This window comes from Beta vulgaris, chromosome 4 (genome assembly GCF_026745355.1).
Source record: "Beta vulgaris subsp. vulgaris cultivar EL10 chromosome 4, EL10.2, whole genome shotgun sequence".
Lineage (NCBI taxonomy): Eukaryota > Viridiplantae > Streptophyta > Magnoliopsida > Caryophyllales > Amaranthaceae > Beta > Beta vulgaris.
The window spans coordinates 59098386-59118057 of record NC_079205.1 but is presented as its reverse complement, the minus strand read 5'-3'; the positions used below and the strand labels follow the sequence as shown (position 1 = coordinate 59118057).

At 33.9% G+C, this 19672-nt stretch overlaps 2 protein-coding genes and 1 non-coding gene across 5 annotated transcripts; all 3 read left to right on the top strand.

Moving 5' to 3' along the window:
- Nucleotides 1-6100: 6100 nt before the first annotated feature.
- Nucleotides 6101-12447, top strand: LOC104890405 (uncharacterized). Of its 3 annotated transcripts, XM_010675879.1 has the most exons (9): nt 6101-6414; nt 8489-8588; nt 10211-10284; nt 10735-10802; nt 11223-11329; nt 11556-11605; nt 11683-11765; nt 11845-12005; nt 12084-12447. In XM_010675879.1, the coding sequence occupies exons 2-8, from the start codon at nt 8519-8521 to the stop codon at nt 11957-11959; spliced, it is 567 nt and encodes a 188-aa protein (XP_010674181.1). In that variant the 5' UTR covers nt 6101-6414; nt 8489-8518; the 3' UTR covers nt 11960-12005; nt 12084-12447. The 3 variants fall into 3 exon arrangements, with proteins under 3 accessions (XP_010674181.1, XP_010674182.1, XP_010674180.1); XM_010675880.1 differs by having other exon boundaries at nt 8489-8576; nt 11845-12447; XM_010675878.1 differs by having other exon boundaries at nt 11845-12447.
- Nucleotides 12448-15299: 2852 nt separating this feature from the next.
- LOC104890407 (GTP-binding protein SAR1A) lies at nt 15300-18716 on the top strand. Its single transcript, XM_010675882.4, has 3 exons — nt 15300-15640; nt 15935-16066; nt 18196-18716. The coding sequence occupies exons 1-3, from the start codon at nt 15512-15514 to the stop codon at nt 18514-18516; spliced, it is 582 nt and encodes a 193-aa protein (XP_010674184.1). The 5' UTR covers nt 15300-15511; the 3' UTR covers nt 18517-18716.
- On the top strand, nt 16312-16431 carry LOC125497223 (small nucleolar RNA snoR83). Its single transcript, XR_007273856.1, has one exon. It is a non-coding gene; the product is annotated as a small nucleolar RNA snoR83 (small nucleolar RNA).
- Nucleotides 18717-19672: the final 956 nt, after the last annotated feature.

Below are 19672 nucleotides of genomic sequence, written 5' to 3'. Positions count from 1 at the left end.
ACTTTCTCATTAAAAACTCTTATTTATTATTTTATAACTCTTATTTGATAAATTATTGATTCCAATTATCGTGATAAATCAAATTATTTAATTAATATTGATGGGATATGAAAAATATATCATCAATTAATGTCTTAGTTTCACCATTAAACAATTTCAAATTTCAACTAGAAATTTTAATGCTAGATAAATACTCCATGACAAAGCTTTGATAAATCGCTCGTACTAATAATCAATTTATACTAATATATTAACAGATGTTTCTAAATAAAGTATGGTGCCACGTGACGCTCTTTTTAAGGGCATTCTACTCCATGTAATTTACATACAATAAAAAAATTAAAAAATTGCATATAGTATAAGCTTTGAACCCGTGACTTTAAGTTTATATATCAAGTTTTAACCATTAGATCAAGTGGTATACTAGTATTTATTTAATGTAATCATTTTAAAATATAACATTAAATTTTCTTTACTCGAGACATAGCCCAGACCTAGTACCTAGCTCTATAATAAAGTGTATAGGTGTTAATTTTGAACAATATAAGTCACAGTAGGACTAATGTAGTGTATTGTTATTTGATGCTACATTTTTCGTTTGCCCTTGGTCTCTCTATGCATGGCCAGTCATTTGAAAAAACTGATTAATTAACTTTCTTTAAGTGCACGTTAATCTATGGACCGTAAACCTGTGTGCTCTATCTCTTCAATTGAGGGACTAGTAAAAAACTTATAGAAAAAGTAATAATTATGAAAGCATAGTAGCCACCCAACTTGTAACCCATGGGATGACCCATACTAACCATTTTGCAAGTGTTGTCAAAAATTGCAGGGAGTTGAGTAAGAGCTTTAAGGAAATCAAGATAATGCACTGCAGAAGGGAGGTTAACAAAATAGCGGATGCTTTGGCAAAGAAGACGGAGGACCTAGATGGGATCATTAATGTAACTAAGTTTCTCCCCACTCCCCCTAGTTTTTGTATGGATGACTATCATGAGGATTGTATTGTAAGCTTGGACGAGACAAGGATGAACTCTGCTGTAATAGCTTAATTAATTAATTAAAGTCACCTATTTCACCAAAAAAAAAAAAGCATAATATATATATATATATAAGTTTAATTTATAGTCTCACAAAATCTATTTAAAATAGAGTACGTAGTAAGGCTGGTAAAATTACTTGGTAGGTCTCTACAGTTCGAGTAGGGGAATCAATTCACCAACTTGCTTTTTGGCCATCTTCCCAGTAAGATACATGACTTTATAGTGGAATATGAATGAAAAAGAATGTCTTGCTATTCTAGAACCTAGATTAAAGACCAAACTGTCAAAGTAATTGGCACACGATGATGGAATGTAGAATAGTTTGACAAAAGTTTGAGGTCCATAATCTGGGATTCTAGATTAATATACAACAGAGTTTCTTGTGAATATTAAGCATTCTCTTCATTTTTTTGGTCGAAATTTAAACATTTTGAATCAAAATGTATTTTAGTGTAAATCTAGATTTAAACTTCTTTATTAAAATAGGAGTTAAGGATTGAAATTTTATGTTGTAAGGTACTAAGGTGTACTCCTACTTGACAAAATTAGTGATTGTACAGTTGTACTAGTAGACATCTATCTTGAGAGCGCTTAACTATTTAGTGAGTTTTTTAAAAATAACTCTAAGTGTTGAGTATGAAGATGTTTGCTAAATAAAATTAATGTTTGTGGTAGTAGACAATCAATTAGACATCTATCTTGGGAGCGGTTAACTATTTAGCGATTTTTTGAAAATCTAGTAGCAAGTTTTATTTGGATTCTACTTGGTACTAATGTAGTTTGGAATTATTCTCTACCGTAACATTCAATTAAATAAAACATTAGTTTGGGATTAAATACGGTTAAGGGTATGTCTCGTTCACGTGCCTTGTGCATCGATAATTGCACGACTAAAGCATGGAGTCATTTTGTCTCTTACGGGTCAAATTTGAAGTCGGAATTGGTAAAAAAAATTACTAGAAACTCATTTAGCACGTCAAAAAATGCCTAATTGTTTTTACCAATGTTGACCTAAAATATGACCATTAAGCGCAAAAGTGACTCCTAAAACCTTAACTACATAAAACAAGACAAACTCGTAACCCTATTTAACCCCCAACTAAGGTTTTGTTTAACAGAATATTATGATAAACAATAAGTCTAAACTACAGTGGTATGTAGTAGGTTTAGTGATTGCAGGGTTTTTCAAATTTCACATATTCAGGGAGGCCAACCAGGCGGCGCATTTCATGGCTCACAAGGACCACTTCTGCTCTTCGCTCCTGTACTCGTTTCCTCCTTGTTGTCGTGATTTTTCTCTTCTCATCTGCAAGGATATTTTAAGTTTTTCTCTCCTTATTGAAAAAAAAAAAAAACAGTGGTAGGTAATAGGTAGTCTAGGTACCATATAAAATTCAAAGGGGGTGTTTGGCAATTAGAGTTTTGGAGCAAAAAGAGAGGTTTGGACCACTTTTAGAGTTTTGACTAGTCAAAAACTCTAAAAGGAGTGTTTGGTAAAAGAGATTTTTGGAATGAAAACTCTCAAAATGAAAAAGCTCCTATTAGGAGCTTTTTCTTTAGAGGATTAGGTAGGAGTATGTTTAATGACTTTTTTGCCTCTAATAATAATACTACCCATATGTATTAAAATGTCTATAAATGTCATTTTACACAAACAAATGGCAATAAGCTTTTAGTAATCAGTTAATTTTTACCAAACACATTTATAAAAAAAAGTTGTCAAATCAGCAGTCAAATCTGCTGAACAAAAAGTTAAAAATCTAACAGCAAACTCTAAACTATAACAGCTAAACTCTATTTGCCAAACAGGGCCAAAGAAAAATTAGATACCAAATAAAAAAATCCCAAAATATGATGGTATCAAATGGAATGTTTGCTCAAATAAAAAAAAATAAATGGAATGTTTGCTAATTTAAATAAAAATGCCATACATCTAATTATATGTGTTGAATTTGATTAAGATTTAGGCTATGTTTAGTTCACCTGAAATTTTCTGATCTGAACTTATCTGATCTGATCTGAACTTATTTTTTCTGATCTGATCTGATCTGAACTGATATGATTACATGATCTTATCTTTTAGATTTCTCTCAATATATAAGAAAAAATATAGTCATGTGGGGTCTTGTTTGATTCGTCTCAATGAGTACTTTATTAATATTCAATTATTATAATTTTTACTAATATGTAATGAAAGATATAATGATTTTTAAATATAAGCATGTTCTGAACTTATTTTTTCTGATCTGATCTGATCTGATCTGATTAGATCTGAAATAAGCAAAAATAAGGTAAACTAAACATAACCTTAAGCTGTACTCTTACCTTTAAAATGAATGGTCCGCGTCAAGCACGCGGCATGCCATGCATGATCAAACATCGCATATTAGGAATTTTTTTGGCATCTTGACCATAGGAGACTAGGAGTGTAGGATATCGCATTTAGCACGCAGTGATTGCTTACATTTTTCTGCATGATGCATCGCTCTGGAGTCTGGCCCTTGACATCTTAAGGCCTTGACAATTGACATCCATTCACAACAATGTTTGTTCTTTCGCATTTTCACCACTAACACCAGACCGGTTGCATTATGCACGCATGGTATGATAGCTATCTTTATAGCCGGTAAAATAGATTTGTGTCCGTTGACCCGACCCGAAATACCCAACTTAAAATATGTTTTTCATCCGAAAATAACGACTGGAAATAGAATCGAAATCCGAAATAATCCGTACCGAACCCGAATTGAAACGAAACCGATTATGTCCCAAACCCGAATCTGCCCGACCCGAAATTGACCCAATAATGATGACCACAACCCGACCCTGACCCGAAAAGTTGTCATATTAGTTACTTTTTAAACAAATTTAAGAAAAATATATCATGAAATACTAATATATGATTTAGCCATTATCTATTAATTATTTAATTTATTCTCATTAGTCTTATATGTGTTTTATTTATTTGCGAGATTGTAAACCCGATCTAACCCGAAACCTCATAGACATGTGCCCGAAAAAACCCGACCTGATACGAACGTAACCCGAATACAAAGTTAACCCGACTATGACCCAACACATATGACCCGTTTGCCACCTCTAGCTATCTCACACTTCCCAGCATCGTCCTAAATTCAATTCGTGACATTTTTATCTCTATTTTCCTTAACTTAGCTATTGTATAATACTTCCTCTGTTTCTAAATAAGTGCAACATTTCTTGTTTTCACGTTTGCCAATGCATTATTCTAACCATTAATATCTTCAATTATCAATAAGTAAAAATTATAAAAAGTTGATATTAAAAAAATTCACATTCAGACGAATCTAACAAGATCCCACATGACTATATTTTTCCTAAACCCTAAATCACCAAAGCTAATTAAAGTTTAAACTGTGAATGGTAAACACTATGCAAATATTGCACTTATTTAGAAACGGAGGAAGTATTTTATAGTAAAAAAATGATACTGAAAAACAAATTAAAGAATGGAAGTATGAAGGAGAAAAAAGCTCTACTATCTATTCTATTCATGCTGTCTCAATTTCTCATTAGTGTCTGTTCATTATTATTGTGAAGGATTGAACATCTAAACAAAATAAAATAATTTTTTTTTTTTTTCAAACCACGCACCAATCTGAACTAACAACAGTATGTTTCATAATGTCCATTTTTTTTTATTATCATTTTGGAGTAATCCCAACTTTAATTGTTATGAATATCTCATGCAACAAACTAAGGGTGCGTTCTATTCACCTTAATAAATAAATTTCATCCAATCAGTTCAGTTCAATAAGTTCAGTTCAATTCAAATAATTTTCAATCGGGTCCAATCAGGACTGTAAGTTCCAATTAGGTCAAACTAGTCTCATATGCACGCGATGCCTGCGAAGACATATTAACATTAATATTGACGTTAAAAGCACTAAATGCACTTATACTATTTTATTGTAGTTTAATTTGATCATTCACAACTTTTTTCAATGTGATAAATGAACGTGTACCAGAATGCACTATAAGTTGATATTATTGGATGATATACGCTAATATCTTTAATATATGTGTAATTCATTGCGTAACATTACATTGAGAAATTAGATGGTATAAACCTATTTCTTTGATATATTTGAATTACGAACATATTTTTAAATAATAATGAGATGGATTATCCCAACTAACACGAACGACCACTATGAGCCTTTAAATAAATAAAATGATTAATTATCCTAATCGACACATAAGACAATTATACAAAGCAAAAAATAAAAAGATGAGGAATAATATGGTGTAACAAGGATGTTACAAGGATCAAGTAGTAGGAGCTAATATAATAATTTTTAGACCTTGCAGTTCTCCATGTCATTTTGTGTGAGATAACTTTTGAGACAAAACGTCCATGGGAAGAATGAATAGTGTTTGTCGATGGGAAGAGAGGATCCACTTGTTGTAGACCAGCTAAAGGAGAAATAACTATGAGGTAGAAAAGATTAACATGGGCTCGCCCGACACGACCCAAAAATAGGTGGGTTTTGGGCATGATTTTGTTAGCCTGCGGTTCGGGCCCCACTTGATTTTGGGGAAAAGATCCAGGCCAACAAGCATCTTAAATACGGAAAAATAGGCTAAATTTTGGCCCGTCCCAAAGTCGCTTGGCTTGCCGGAATTAGCGGATTTTGGCGCGGGTATTTCGGTCTGATGAGGCTTGACCCAAAACGAATCACTGTTTTTTGGCCAAAAACCCTCCTAGCCCGATGCATGATTACCTCTACGATGAGGGTTCTCTATTTACAAGGAGTACTGAGTATGATATGTAGTCATGCACTCACGGATTGAATGAATCCAAGTTTTGGGGAATGACAATTTACAAGGATAGTTTCAAGAAAATCCTATTTGATTCTCACATGATTTTTTTTTATAAAATACCTCACTAAGATATGTTACAATAATTATAGAACGGATAAAACAGAATCAAGTCAAGTGAAGTATTATTAAATTCGTCTCAATAATAAAAATTTCAAATATATATATATTTTTTTTATAATTTTAACATATATGTAATTAGAGATATTAATTTTAAATCAGCTCCTCCACATATGCAAAAAAGCTAATGGTGTAAGTAAAAGATAAAGAGGGGAAGTATAACACTGAAAGTTTCAGTTTTTCTCCCTCTCTACGAAGGCCGAACTCTTGTGCCTCACGTTTTCGCTCATCTCACTCTTCGAACTACTCCTCACGGCAGACAACCCAGTCAGTTTGTAGCCCAAGACGACTTTGCTTATCTACGACGGCAAAACCTCGAACCCTAAAAGCCCGTTCAAATTCCACTACACTCAAGTAGTCAAGTTCAACTATCAATTCTCCAATTTATCTGGTATTAACTTCACCTCCCATTTGTGAAAAACTTTTATCTTAAATTGCTTTTAGTTGTTGCCCCTTGTTGATTATTTGTGCAATCATCTACATCTTTGCCCTAATGTGCAATTTCATATAATAAATATGTTAATCTCGAAGCTTATTTTGCTACAATTTTGATTCTATAATGTTCACATTGTCAATGCTTTATTTGTTGCTTAAATGTAGATTGAACATTTAGGTTGTTGTAATTTAACCATTAATTTTGCGATGGTTAGAGCAAAGCTTAGATGGTGCACATATAGAGCATGGTGTGCACATGTACATGAATAACAAGCCAAATGTACATAGATAACAAGTGAAATGAACAATGTACATGGATAACAAGCCAAATGAACAATGTACATCTTTATTGGTACATGTTCATTGGTATTAGTCTTTGTGTATATAATCTAGTGCTTCATGTTCATCGTGCGTATGGTCCTTGACGTGAGTATGTACTAATTTGGATGGTTAGAGTGCAACTATAATGATTTGGATGGATCAATTTATGTATATGATAGTGTCCATCACTCCGTTGGATGAATTTTGGTAGATTTCATATATTAAGCTAGTATATATGTGGTAAACTTACATTAGAGATTCCTATATGGCTTATATCACCTAAGTTGTCGAGCAGGATATTTTTATAAGCATTGGAATGTATATACTTCTAGTGCGTACAAAGGCTAGTTGAATGGATAATCACTTGTTATACTTTAGTACTGGATGCCTAGTGTGTATTAAGGCTAGTTGAACTGGTATCGGGTGTAATGGAGTGCCTATGTGGTTGCTGGTTAGTAATAAGCTTGTAACAAGTTTGAGCTCTATGTTGTCATGGGTTTTTATGAATGTATTAAGACTTTGGCCAAGGCTGTCAAATGCATTAAGAATTCTCAATAATTTTTAGAAATCTCAAATTCTTTTGGCAGCATTGATTTATGCTATCAGGCTTCTGGTTGTCTATGTTTGTTGTTAAAGCAAAATATATAATTAGCTAATATACTTCCTCTGTTTTCCAATATTCGCAACATTGAAATGTGCATAAGGTTCAAGGAGAGAAGATAGATAGATAGAAATAGATAAAAAAAGAACCTCCATGTGATAGGAGAGAGAAAGAGAGAATATATTGCCAAAAATGCAGGAAGTATAATTCATCCATTTTGCAATGATGTCATATGATAATGGGTTTCACGCTTAGGGGATTTCTGCTAATATATGAAAATGTCGAATGATGGGTCTATAAGCGCTTTTCTACTTCCTGTAATGATGTTGTACTTTGTCTTACCCATGTCGTATAGTTTTGTGTTTTCTTGTTTCCTTGTATCTGTAATAATATCCATGGTGGGGATGAATATGTTAATATGAACATGTTTTCATTTGCTTGAAAGATGCGTTATAATCAGAAGTCCCTCATTTTCTTTCCGATTCAGACTAAAGGTCAAGAAGCAGATTTTGATATAAACTGGAAGTCTGAAACCTTAATATTTTTCTTCGTTCCTTCCACTTCAATACATTTTACATATAATCTTTAGAGTTACAAACACAGTAAACAATTTACATTACAAAAGTTCACAGTAAATTAATCATAATCTACAAACCACCTGAAAATTGTACTTCTCTTTCTCTCGCCTTGTATTCCAACAAAACAGCCAGCAACTAGACTTGGGGAGCCTGGAACATGACTGCTGGACCAGTTGCATCTCCAGGCCCAGAAACACTAATATCCTGCAAGACTGCTGTCTGCACAACTGCGTAATAGCCAAGCTATGGCAATCACTCCCCCCCCCCAGTAATCCCCTTTCTCTTGGAGTTCTTGTATTTAAATCTGTATGTTGACTCTTTTTTCTTTTGTTATTTGACGTCTAATTTGATTGTGGCCAAAAGTTACAATCCTTCGTTTTTTTGAGCTTCTCCATATTAAGTTTCCTGGCAAGCGTTTGCTTTCATGCGAAATTTGCAATATTTGTCCACTTTAATGTGGTGTCCTCTGTTAAAACTTGTAAATATTAATATGTTGGTTTGCTGAATCATTCAAGTTCCTCCCCCTCCAGATTGTGAGTGACTTGAAACACGCAACAATTATGTGGGTTTCTAGAATTTCATGTCTCGGAACTCAGGCAGTCAAGATACTAACTCGAGGTTTGCTTTTTGGTATCCAATCCTCCATGTTATTTCCAATTTTCTAATAACAATAATTACAATTTGTCATACTATCACTCTCATGTTTAATATAGATAAACCACACTTTTCTGTTTCTAGATTCCTAAGATTTGACATGAGGCTGTTGTTTTTGCCTTGTTTTTAAATGCTTGAGCTGAATTATATGTATCTTTTATATGTAATTCGCAGTTTGTTATGATCCCTGTGGAGTACAATTTTCCTTTAGAGACAATTTATGCTGTAAGAATGCTGATAAGACAACAATTTGTTTTAGGGGTATTGAGAATAATATGCTAGATGCTCGGAGACTTAGTAGCATACTTTTATATTAATCGTGTAAGGCAGATGTCTTTAACTCTTATCAATACTTGCATTTCAAAGCTGTGGCATGTTGGTTAATGTAATCCCCCCCACCCCCCCTACTGTGCTTTTTTGGGCAACCAAGCACAACACGAACTCTAAAAGCATCTTCTACTTGGTCCAAAAAGAATCAGCAGAAATATGTGGCGGCACTGTATCCTATGACCTATTCAGTTGGTGGTGAAGAGAAGGTGTATTGTGTAACTCTGAATCATGGAATAAGCACTTGAACGTTTCGTTGCATAAGGCTTGTTCTGTAATTTATTATAAACTTGCCGTTCCGCAAAATGCTTTTATGTAATGCCACAATGAAATTCACGGCCTCCTCGCCACAATGTCTGTTATGTAATGCTGACTTTCTGGCGTTAGAACCTTTTTTTCTTTTGTGACATCTGTTGCTAGAATTGGCCAAAAAGAGAACGAAAACATACATTGCAAGTAGAAAAAACAACGCACACACACTAAAGAAGGGAGAAGAATGTAACATGGGATTCAAGTTGGGAATGTGGACGAGCTAGCGTTTGTTTGAATGTATAATAGGATTGAACACTCATTTTCTAAGTAATTATTCATTCACCATATGTATGATCCAAGCACATGATAGTTATTGTCAAATTATGTTGAAGTAATACTTGTTAAACTTTGAAGCGAAAATATGTTTAAGTATGATGGGTTTAAAATCTGTTTATGTGATTTTTTCTTAAATACACATCGCATTAACTGCGTTCTGTTCCATTAATCTGTTACAAGCCGCTTCCGCGTCATTGCAAAAGATACTGCGACCGCATCGACGATCTTCTACCCTGCTTCAAATAACTGCTGCTTGGTGCACTTTTTGTTCCCTGCACTTAATGTGGGTTTTGCTTATCAAAATGATTAGAATCCTTCTAATTTCATGAATGTGCTTGAGAGTCAATCTTGTAATTTCTTGGTGTCTGTACCTCCTTTGGATTAAAAAAAAAAAAGAATCTTGTTGTAATTCTGTGGAATGTGTAAAATTAGCTTAATTCTTTGAAGGAAGAAACAGAAAACGAAAAGAAATTGTCGTGGCAGTTTGTTAAGATATTTAGACCTCATAGATACATTTGTTTGGTTTCACAGTAAAGCTATAGCAAAAACATTTTTTTCAGTGTTTATGACTAGATTTGGCTTGTGGATAGAGTACTCAACTACTCATTGTGAGTCATCCATTAAGATGTACAATTACAGTGTTTTCTGTCTAGCTTTTGATACCAAGCTCTTCACTCTCCTAGGGCATTTTGTTCGCATACCAAGGACTCCATATATACATGTATCTTCTAGTCGGTTGCTTCAGCTCCTTCCCCAGGTATCCGCTATCAATATTTTGAACTTTTTCAAATAAATTCCAGCCCCCACATGGATGACATTCTATTCAAGTTTCATGGTTAATCACTGAAAACATAATATGCTCCACTTTCCTTGAACTACATGATCTGTGGTTCTGTCGACTATATGTGGATAGTTTTCCTGTTAGTGTAGTTCTAAGATTAACGTTTTGGGTAGTTTGTTAACTCCAATCACCTAATCTGATCAGGAGAACTTCATTTACCTTCTGCTGGTAGCAATTAATTGATGATTAAGATTTAAACTTGTGTGCTGGCCCTATGCAGGAGATTGTAAGTTTGCTTATTACTAAGAATAGGAGGACTGGAAGATTATATTCTGCTGCTGTTTATGTAGTTAAAAAGATATAAGGGCAGTATTATTTGACCTCTCGTGTCTTCTTACATCACATATGCATGTGACAATTTTGCAGACGCCTCAATATTTTTGTACCACGTCTGCTGCTGATTCATCCGAGGATGGAAATGAAGAGGAACAAACGTAAGTATCCTTGCATTTTATGTCCCGCATATAGCTAATATAGTTCTAAATCTTTGAGTTTTTTGTTGTGTCTGGTGCCGGGGGGGGGGGGGGGGGGGATTTATCCGAGGATGGAAATGAAGAGGAACAAACGTAAGTATCCTTGCATTTTATATCTCGCATATAGCTAATATAGCTCAAAATCTTTAAATTTTGTCGTGTTTGGTGCTTTTTTTTTTTTTTTGGGGGGGGGGGGGGTGAGGCTGCTTTTTTTGTTTTTTGTTTTTTTTGGGGGGGGGGGGTGCGGCTGCTGCTTGAGGGGACATGCTATTAATAACTGTAGTCCCACTAGGATCCTTTGTTAACATAGACATGTAATTTACCAGCCTCTCCAATTGTATTTCTTTTACTCTGTTGTCTGCTGTGCTTGTAACTCTACAGGATAAATGTAACCTTTGTTGAAACGGATGGAATGGAAAAACACTGTAAAGTTCCTATTGGCACAAACATGTTAGAAGCTGCTCATTCAAATGACATCGAGTTAGAAGGTTAGCACTCTGCTTATCTTGATACCCTTATGTCCTTGATTCTTCTTTGAAGGACATGGATGATTTATCCACTTAACCATCATGAAATTCTGATATGCCTACTTAATTTCTAGTGTGGCTTTTTTGCAGAGTTTCATGTTCATTCTTAATCAAGTAGTGTTCTGTGAATTTTTTTCTCAGACTTCTCTAGTACTACTTAACAACTCGTTTTTTTCTGTCTTTTCAGGAGCATGTGAAGGATCCTGTGCATGTTCGACATGTCACGTTATTGTGATGGTAAAGCAATCAATATCTCCCTTATTGGTATTTCATTTACCACAACGCCTTCAAACTTTGATTTGCTTCTATGGCAGGATATGGATCAGTACAATAGATTACCGGACCCAACTGATGAAGAAAATGATATGTTGGACCTGGCCTTCGGGCTCACGGAAACGTGAGTTTTTATATTCTCTACTTTGTTCATTTAGCTGCCTCTCTTTGGTCATAGACCTCAACCATGATTACTTGTTTAGGTCTCGTCTGGGTTGCCAAATCGAAGCAAAGCCTGAAATGGATGCAATTCGCTTGGCTCTGCCTGTGGCCACCAGAAACTTTGCAGTTGATGGGCATAAACCGAAACCACACTAGATAGTTTCATGAGAAATGCTAAATGGAGAACAAGAGAGATAAAATGGTGTGGATTTACTAAATTGCCTCTCACATGCTCACAAATTCGTTTTCCACATAGCCTCACTCTTGCTCTATGACCCAGATACAGAGGTATAACTGTATAAGGAAGCATAGTGAAGTTGGACCCATAACAAATCAAGCATCATGTATCAGTCTATAAGACAATTTGCTGTATTATACTGACAAATCATTATTCATCAGAAGTGTCAAGACTCAAGACTGAAGGGTGAATGTTCCATATTTATTATCTATTTTCTGTTTAGTTTAGGATTGGTAGCATACAGCTTTAAAGATGTACCAGTTTTGTTGAATGATCGCTACTGGATAAAGTACCGAAATGGAGTTTTCTTCATGTATGAACTTAGGACATCAATGCCGACTTATATATGAAGAGTTACAGACATCTGCTTCTGCATGTTCATAGTAATGGTGTATTTATTGTGATACCTCTCTCCCTGTCCACATCATGCTTGCCTTTTATCAAAATATATTACCTCTTTGAGGGATTCCTTTTGTTTCATAGATGTGATTATATTTTTGCAACTTATTTTTAGTTTAGTTCAATTTAGTTCAGTTCTGGACAATACTTTTACTCTCACATATCACTATTCAGTTCGGTTCAATTCAATTCGGTTCAGCTGTTTTATGCCTATAAAAACAAGTCCCAAAATAGAGGCTCTTTGAAGAGTCATTCCGGTTGCCTATGACACCAATTTGGTTGAATGATGACAATTACAAAGAGTTTCGATGTAGGATGTAGATTGTAAAAGATGCATGCAAGAGTTCCAAAATATGTTGTTGAAGATGATAGTTGAAGAAGAGAAGTGAATGAAATCAGATTGATGATGGGGAGTTTCTTTACTGTTGGAATGCAGTGAATCCACTTTCAGGCAAGTGAAAATTTTAAGGTTGTCCAAATAAAGAGAAAAGTTTGTGACAAATAAATAACTTTTTAAATGTTGATTTTTATGAAAAAACAATCTTATAAATAAAACAATCTTATATATCTTTCTTTGTTTTGTCAAAATAAACCTTTTGGGTTGAAATCTGACTTTTACCTTTGCAAGTTTTGACGTTGACTCCGCTTTTCTTCTATTTCCCTTTTTTCTTTCCTTTTTTCATTTTTTTTACACGAGTTTTAAATCAAATTTACATCATGCTCGACTCGACTCATTAGTATTTATTCAACCTCAAATTGAGTCGAACTCTCTTACATTGAGTCTTGACCAAGGGTGTATTCTCTTCTTATTTTCCTTGAATATATCTGAATTGAGCTTATTAAAACATATTGAATCTTATTTTCTAAAATGTCAGAACTTACTATAATTCATTAGAACTTATTAGAATTTGTTAGAACTTCTTAAAACCTATTAGACATTACACGACAAATTTTGATCTACTCGAATTTAAGTAACTTGCTACTTCTACACTTGTCTTGTCTAATTAATAACCCTGCCATAACTGAACTTGTCTTATAAATAAACCGTATAAATAACAAAAAAAACTAATGAAATTCATATCTCAACTCTCAAAAAAAAATTATGATATGTGCATAGTAGTTTATCACATGTGTATTTTGTGCAAACTTATAAGAATTTTAAGAATTTCTCAAATATAAAGGAAATATTTTAGGTCATATTTGTCTCTCTTATTTTTTAATAAGATCTTATGAGAATTTTAAGGATTTCTCAAATAAAAAGGAAATATTTTAGGTCATATTTGTCTCTCTTATTTTTTTTAAATAAGAATAACAACATTATCAGTTTATTTAAGTTTAATATGCAGTATTTACATATTCTTTTACTTTGTCGGATTTTTTTACATAGAGTAGATTAAAGGTAAATTGTGAGGTTAAGCGGAGAGGTTATTATTGAATTGAATTGAATTCTGGGTTGTCTTTTAGCTGAAAAGCGCACATAGATTAAGGCTATGTTCAGTTCACCTGAAATTTTCTGATCTGAACTTATCTGATCTGATCTGATCTGATCTGAACTTATTTTTTCTGATCTGATCTGATCTGAACTTATTTTTTCTGATCTGATCTGATCTGAACTTATTTTTCTGATCTGATCTGATCTGATCTGATCTGATCTGATCTGATCTGATCTGAACTTATTTTTTCAACAAGATCTTATCTTTTATAAATATATTTATTACTATTATATTATTACTTTGTAAATCATAATTATGCAATACATTATAAGATATTCTTTATAGTGTTACTATTATTATCATTTTATTTCTATTACAACTTTTATACAACTTTTATTATTAATAATAATTATTATTATTATCATTATTATAAGAACAACAATAATTATTATAATCATAATTATTATTATTACTAAAAATAATTATATAACTCAAGTCATTATTTTATAAGAGCACTTATACAATGTTTCACACTTTCCCTTAAAAAAAGTTTCACACTTGAGAAGTCGGCAAACTGAACTCTTTTTTTTCCATATAAAATAGAACAAGATATACAAACAACTATGACTTGAGCAAAAAATAAATAAATATCGTGCAACTTCAAATAGCTAGAGAGATTTGAAATTCGGTAGGAAGAGGTATACCGAATCTAAATTTATAATTTGTATCTCACACTTAGCTTATTTTGAAATGTAATCCGAACATAGTAGTTTCGTTATCATGAATTTGAGATATCATATTTTATATATTTCTTATTTTTGCGTCAATCTTATGTTCTTAACACGTGGCTTTTAATTTTCTATTATTTAATAACAACAAAATAACTTAATATAATAATAACAATGACATTTATAATGTAACAATAAGATTAATAATAATTACCAATATTAATAATTAATAAGTACAACAACAACAATAATAATAATTCTTTTGAACAAATGTACTAGTAAATAATAATACCCCCTTTGTATTTTTTTTATCTTTGTCACTTAGAATCTTGACACTATTCACAATAAGAGATAATTTTTTAGATTTTTCTCAATATATAAGAAAAATATAGTCATGTGGGGTCTTGTTTGATTCGTCTCAATGAGTACTTTATTAATATTCAATTATTATAATTTTTATTAATATGTAGTGAAAGATATTTAATAATAATAAGTTTTTAAATATAAGCATGATATGATCTGAACTGATCTGATCTGATCTGATCTGATCTGGTCTGATCTGATCTGATCTGATCTGATCTGAACTTATTTTTTCTGATCTGATCTGATCTGAACTTATTTTTTCTGATCTGATCTGATCTGATCTGATCTGATCTGATTAGATCTGAAATAAGCAAAAATAAGGTGAACTGAACATAGCCTAAATGTCTTCCTCGCAAGAACGTACGGAGTAATTCTTTTGCTTTACTCATTTTCTCTCTCCTCTAGGGTTTGTTCATCGTTTCTGGAATCTTCTCTTTTCCAATTCCATCGATTCTCGTTCAGACACTCAAAGAGAGTGAGTGTGTGTGTTTGTGTTCGTGATTATTATCTTTAATCTTAGGTTTTTCAATTTGAGTTGTGAAATACGATGTTTTTGGTCGATTGGTTCTACGGAGTTCTTGCTTCACTCGGATTATGGCAAAAAGAAGCGAAGATCTTGTTTTTAGGTCTTGATAATGCCGGAAAAACCACCTTACTTCATATGTTGAAAGATGAGGTTTGTTTCTATATTCAATTTACTACTTTTCATTTATGTTGTTTTATTACTGCAGAAAAAGAATCACAAAAGAATATGTTAATTTATTGATTATTTGATTTAATAGTCATCACTAGATTCAAGAATTTGGAGTGAGAATTTTCAGCGTGTTTGTAAAATTGTTGTGTTTAACGTATATTTTTGTTGTAACTCGAAGTTATATGAGTTAATGAAGCTAAGTTTAGACCAATTTTCTATTGAATTAATAAATTTAAGTGGGTTTTGTATGTATGGATGGTGGTTAATTGATGACAGAGATTGGTTCAGCATCAGCCAACTCAGTATCCAACATCTGAAGAACTGAGTATTGGTAAAATCAAGTTCAAGGCCTTTGATTTGGGAGGACATCAGATTGCTCGCCGCGTCTGGAAAGATTACTATGCTAAAGTAAATTTATATCCTCTGCTTTTGGCTTACTTCTTGTTTAGTTGTTTATCTTGCTAGCTTTCTGCTTTTATATAGGGACTGTTTCATCTTGTTGGGTGCTTTTGGAGGTGTTGGTTTCTTGTTTAGTGTTTGTGCATTAGTTTTCTTTTACCGAGTAATGGATTTGGGCTTAATTTGTTTGATTATTTCGGTGCTAGTTGCTACACAGCGATCAAATTGAAGGTAATTATTAGTAGGCCTTTATAATCCCAGGTAAAAGTTTCTGTTTATATCTGATTCATGGGGTCCAATAGAGTTATAGGGAGTTCCCTGATGGCACCTTTTTATGTTTGAGGTGTGTTTATATAGTAACATTCCGGACATTCTTTCCAAATTGAAAATTGCATTGATAGTTTGATGAGGTTTTAGAGACATCCATTAATCTTATTGCATTAATTTTATTTCTTGCCTCCCTGCCATGGAATTTATCTTCTATAGTTCTATTCACTTCTTGTTTGTTCAGGTGTTATGTGAATTCAAATTTATAGCTTTCTTACCTGTGTCCAGTTTTGAAGCTCTCTTGCTTGTGTCCTCTGTTTAAAGATGCATCTCTTTGACGTATGCCTGTTCCCCTATTTCCACATGTGGTAATCTGCTTCCTAAACCATATATGGACTTTTTTATGTGAGTTATTCAGCATAATATCCTGCTTAATGGGTCTTGGAAATCTTTTCTATTGGCAACTTGGTCAACTGGAAGGTCTTGATACGTGTTAGAGTTAGCAAGTTATCTTGTATCAATGGTTTTTATGTGAAATGGAAGGGTTGATGTTTATGCAGATTTGGTCTGTTGCTCTCTATTTGATTGGATGAGACCAACTCAGCCTTCATAATCTCATATGAGAGTGTCAATTTATATGTGATGTATGGGAGGAAGGCCAATATCTTCAAGGTTGTTATGTCATTGCTAGTCTTTCAGTTGGTTTGTTATTGGTTTGGTTCAGATATCAATATATTTATCAATCGGATGCCCCTGGCCTGAATGTGCCTTTTGTGCATTGATTCAATCGAGTATTTTTATGATATGAAAACAAATTTCAAGAGCTTGAGGGTGGAGGGAGATGATGGGTTTTGTTCTTTCTTTATCCTTGTTTTAGCCTTTTAATGATCAGCATCTGTTGGAAATTGCATTGAGACATCTGTGGTTTATCTATTGCATTGCTTGCCATCTTTCCCTGGCATGTTTTTCATCCTCTTATTTGAGCAAATACATCTGTGAAGGAGAATTATGGTTTTTATTGTTCCAGTCTTATCTGATTCTGCATATAATGATGGTCCTTATCACCCTTCAAGGATTAGGCTCTTTAAGTATTTTCTCATGCAAGTTCCACATTTGTTGTGTTAAATGTTTGGAGCATAATAACTTAATATTTACAGAATTTAATGCCCGATCCTGTAACTGAGAAGACTATTCTAGAACCTGATTGACGGTCTCCGGATCAACAATACTGGTCTGAGCCAGTACTTGGTCCAATTTAACCATGCGGCTTAGTCTTGATCATTCAACTGACCTTCCCTTAATTTTTCACTTGCAGATACTTTTACATCATGAAAGTATTGTAAAATTATATATGAAACATTTCATGGTGCATCCTATCTTTGCTTTATGCAGAGTTACTCCATTTAAGGCATCAGGAACTTTGTCGCTTCTTGGCCCAACAATAATAAGATCATCGTCAGAACATATTATGAGCTCCCACCTTTGCTTGGATATTTGAATTAGGATAGTATGTAGCAGCCTTTACCCTAATGATTATTGAGAAAGTGGTTCCTTCATAAGCCATAAAAAGGATAGATCATTTTTCAGAAGAAGTTTGAGCCACTTTGTGCTCATTCCTTTTGTTGTTTGCCAGTTTATATACGTTCTTTTGTTGAGCTGACCACTAAGTGCCTTTCATCATTTCAAATAGATGATTGGGTCTATTTGAATCATCGGAGGCAGAAATTGTCGTGCAGAAATATTTGGTAGCGCCTCCCTTTATTGGCAGTTTACTTATATTATAATCTGCAGACAGACATTTATTTAGGTATCTAAGTTCCAACTTGTTTTATTATGCTATTTGCCAATTAATGCAAGTCTTGGAAATGAAGGTGGATGCGGTGGTCTACTTGGTAGATGCTTTTGACAAGGAGAGGTTCGCCGAGTCCAAGAAGGAGCTGGATGCTCTCCTTTCCGATGAAGCCTTGGCCAATGTTCCTTTCCTGATTTTAGGAAACAAGATCGACATACCATATGCAGCCTCAGAAGATGAGCTACGGTATCACCTGGGCCTGAGCAACTTTACCACTGGTAAGGGGAAGGTTAACCTGGCAGATTCCAATGTCCGACCTATGGAGGTATTCATGTGCAGTATTGTCAGGAAAATGGGTTATGGAGAGGGCTTCAAGTGGCTCTCACAGTACATCAACTAGTGGCGCGCTAGCCTTATAGTGTAGGTTCTGCCCAAGTTTTTATCGTCTTTCAAGTTCCCAGCGTTGTATGTACTGTGTAGTTTAGGTGGATGTTTTAAATTCTGCTAGCTTCTACATAAGCCAGTTTCTTGTGCATAGCAAGTGTTGTGTTTGAGTGGGTTTGACAGCTTCGTCATATATATCAAACTGCGGTTGAAGCACGTTTCTTTGCCAATCATAGGCACCTATTTATGTTGGTGTGCTACAGTGTATATGCTGAAAATATTTGATCTCTCATTTAGAAGCAGGAAGATAGGTTTGTCGTGATCGGGTGAAAGTCTCACATCTTATATTTTCATGGATTCATTTCATTTAATGGTAATGGATTGATGAGGGATTGAACCAAACAAAAAGAAAGGGAATCGATAATGAATTTCATTTCTTAGAGCCCAAAAATCATGAACCAAACGTGCTCTTAATGGATTCAAAAAAGTACATCGCTATTTCTCTACTAATACCACACGGGACTACGGGAGAAAAAGGGTTGAAATAGGAATTTTGCCCAACTCCTTAAAAAGCGACTGTTTCCAGACATTTCAATGGTGACAACTGAGAACTTTAGAAGCAAAACATATGAAATATGAATGATAGTGGATGTTTTAATGTTATACCTAATTTTTAAGGTTTTCATCCGAATATAGTGAGTGAAATCAGTGAGTGCTCCCATATGATTCCGAAAACTGCAATTGTAGCTTCCCTCTTATCTACTGCTACTTCAGGTATTCCATTTCAATTTCAACTTTCTCACTCAAATTATGCAACAAATCTTCTTCATCTTGTTGATAAACCTCAATTGTTGCTGAATTTTGTGAGACAAGATTGTAAATTAGGGTTTTCCCACACTAATCATCCCCTTTCTCTTTTTGATGCTATGATTTCATTGCACCCTCTTCCTTCCATCATTGATTTATGTATGCTTTTTACGGCAATGTGTAAGATGAAACCCTTCCCTCCTTTCTCCACTGTTATCTCTCTTAAGGCAGCTTTAGCTGTCTGGCATCCCACCCGATCATTATTCCCTGTGCATCCTTGCCAATTGTTACTGTCGCTCTAGCCGTGTTGATTTCGGGTTCTCCGATCCGTTCTTGCCAAGCTGTTTAAAATGGGCCATCAACCT

Coding starts and splice junctions, on each gene's coding strand:
- LOC104890405 (XM_010675879.1), top strand. CDS start 8,519: ATGTGGGTTTCTAGAATTTCATGTCTCGGAACTCAGGCAGTCAAGATA. Junction 10,285..10,734: donor TGCTTCAGCTCCTTCCCCAG/GTATCCGCTATC, acceptor ACAATTTTGCAG/ACGCCTCAATATTTTTGTAC. Junction 11,606..11,682: donor CATGTCACGTTATTGTGATG/GTAAAGCAATCA, acceptor CTTCTATGGCAG/GATATGGATCAGTACAATAG.
- LOC104890407 (XM_010675882.4), top strand. CDS start 15,512: ATGTTTTTGGTCGATTGGTTCTACGGAGTTCTTGCTTCACTCGGATTA. Junction 15,641..15,934: donor TTCATATGTTGAAAGATGAG/GTTTGTTTCTAT, acceptor AATTGATGACAG/AGATTGGTTCAGCATCAGCC. Junction 16,067..18,195: donor GGAAAGATTACTATGCTAAA/GTAAATTTATAT, acceptor TTGGAAATGAAG/GTGGATGCGGTGGTCTACTT.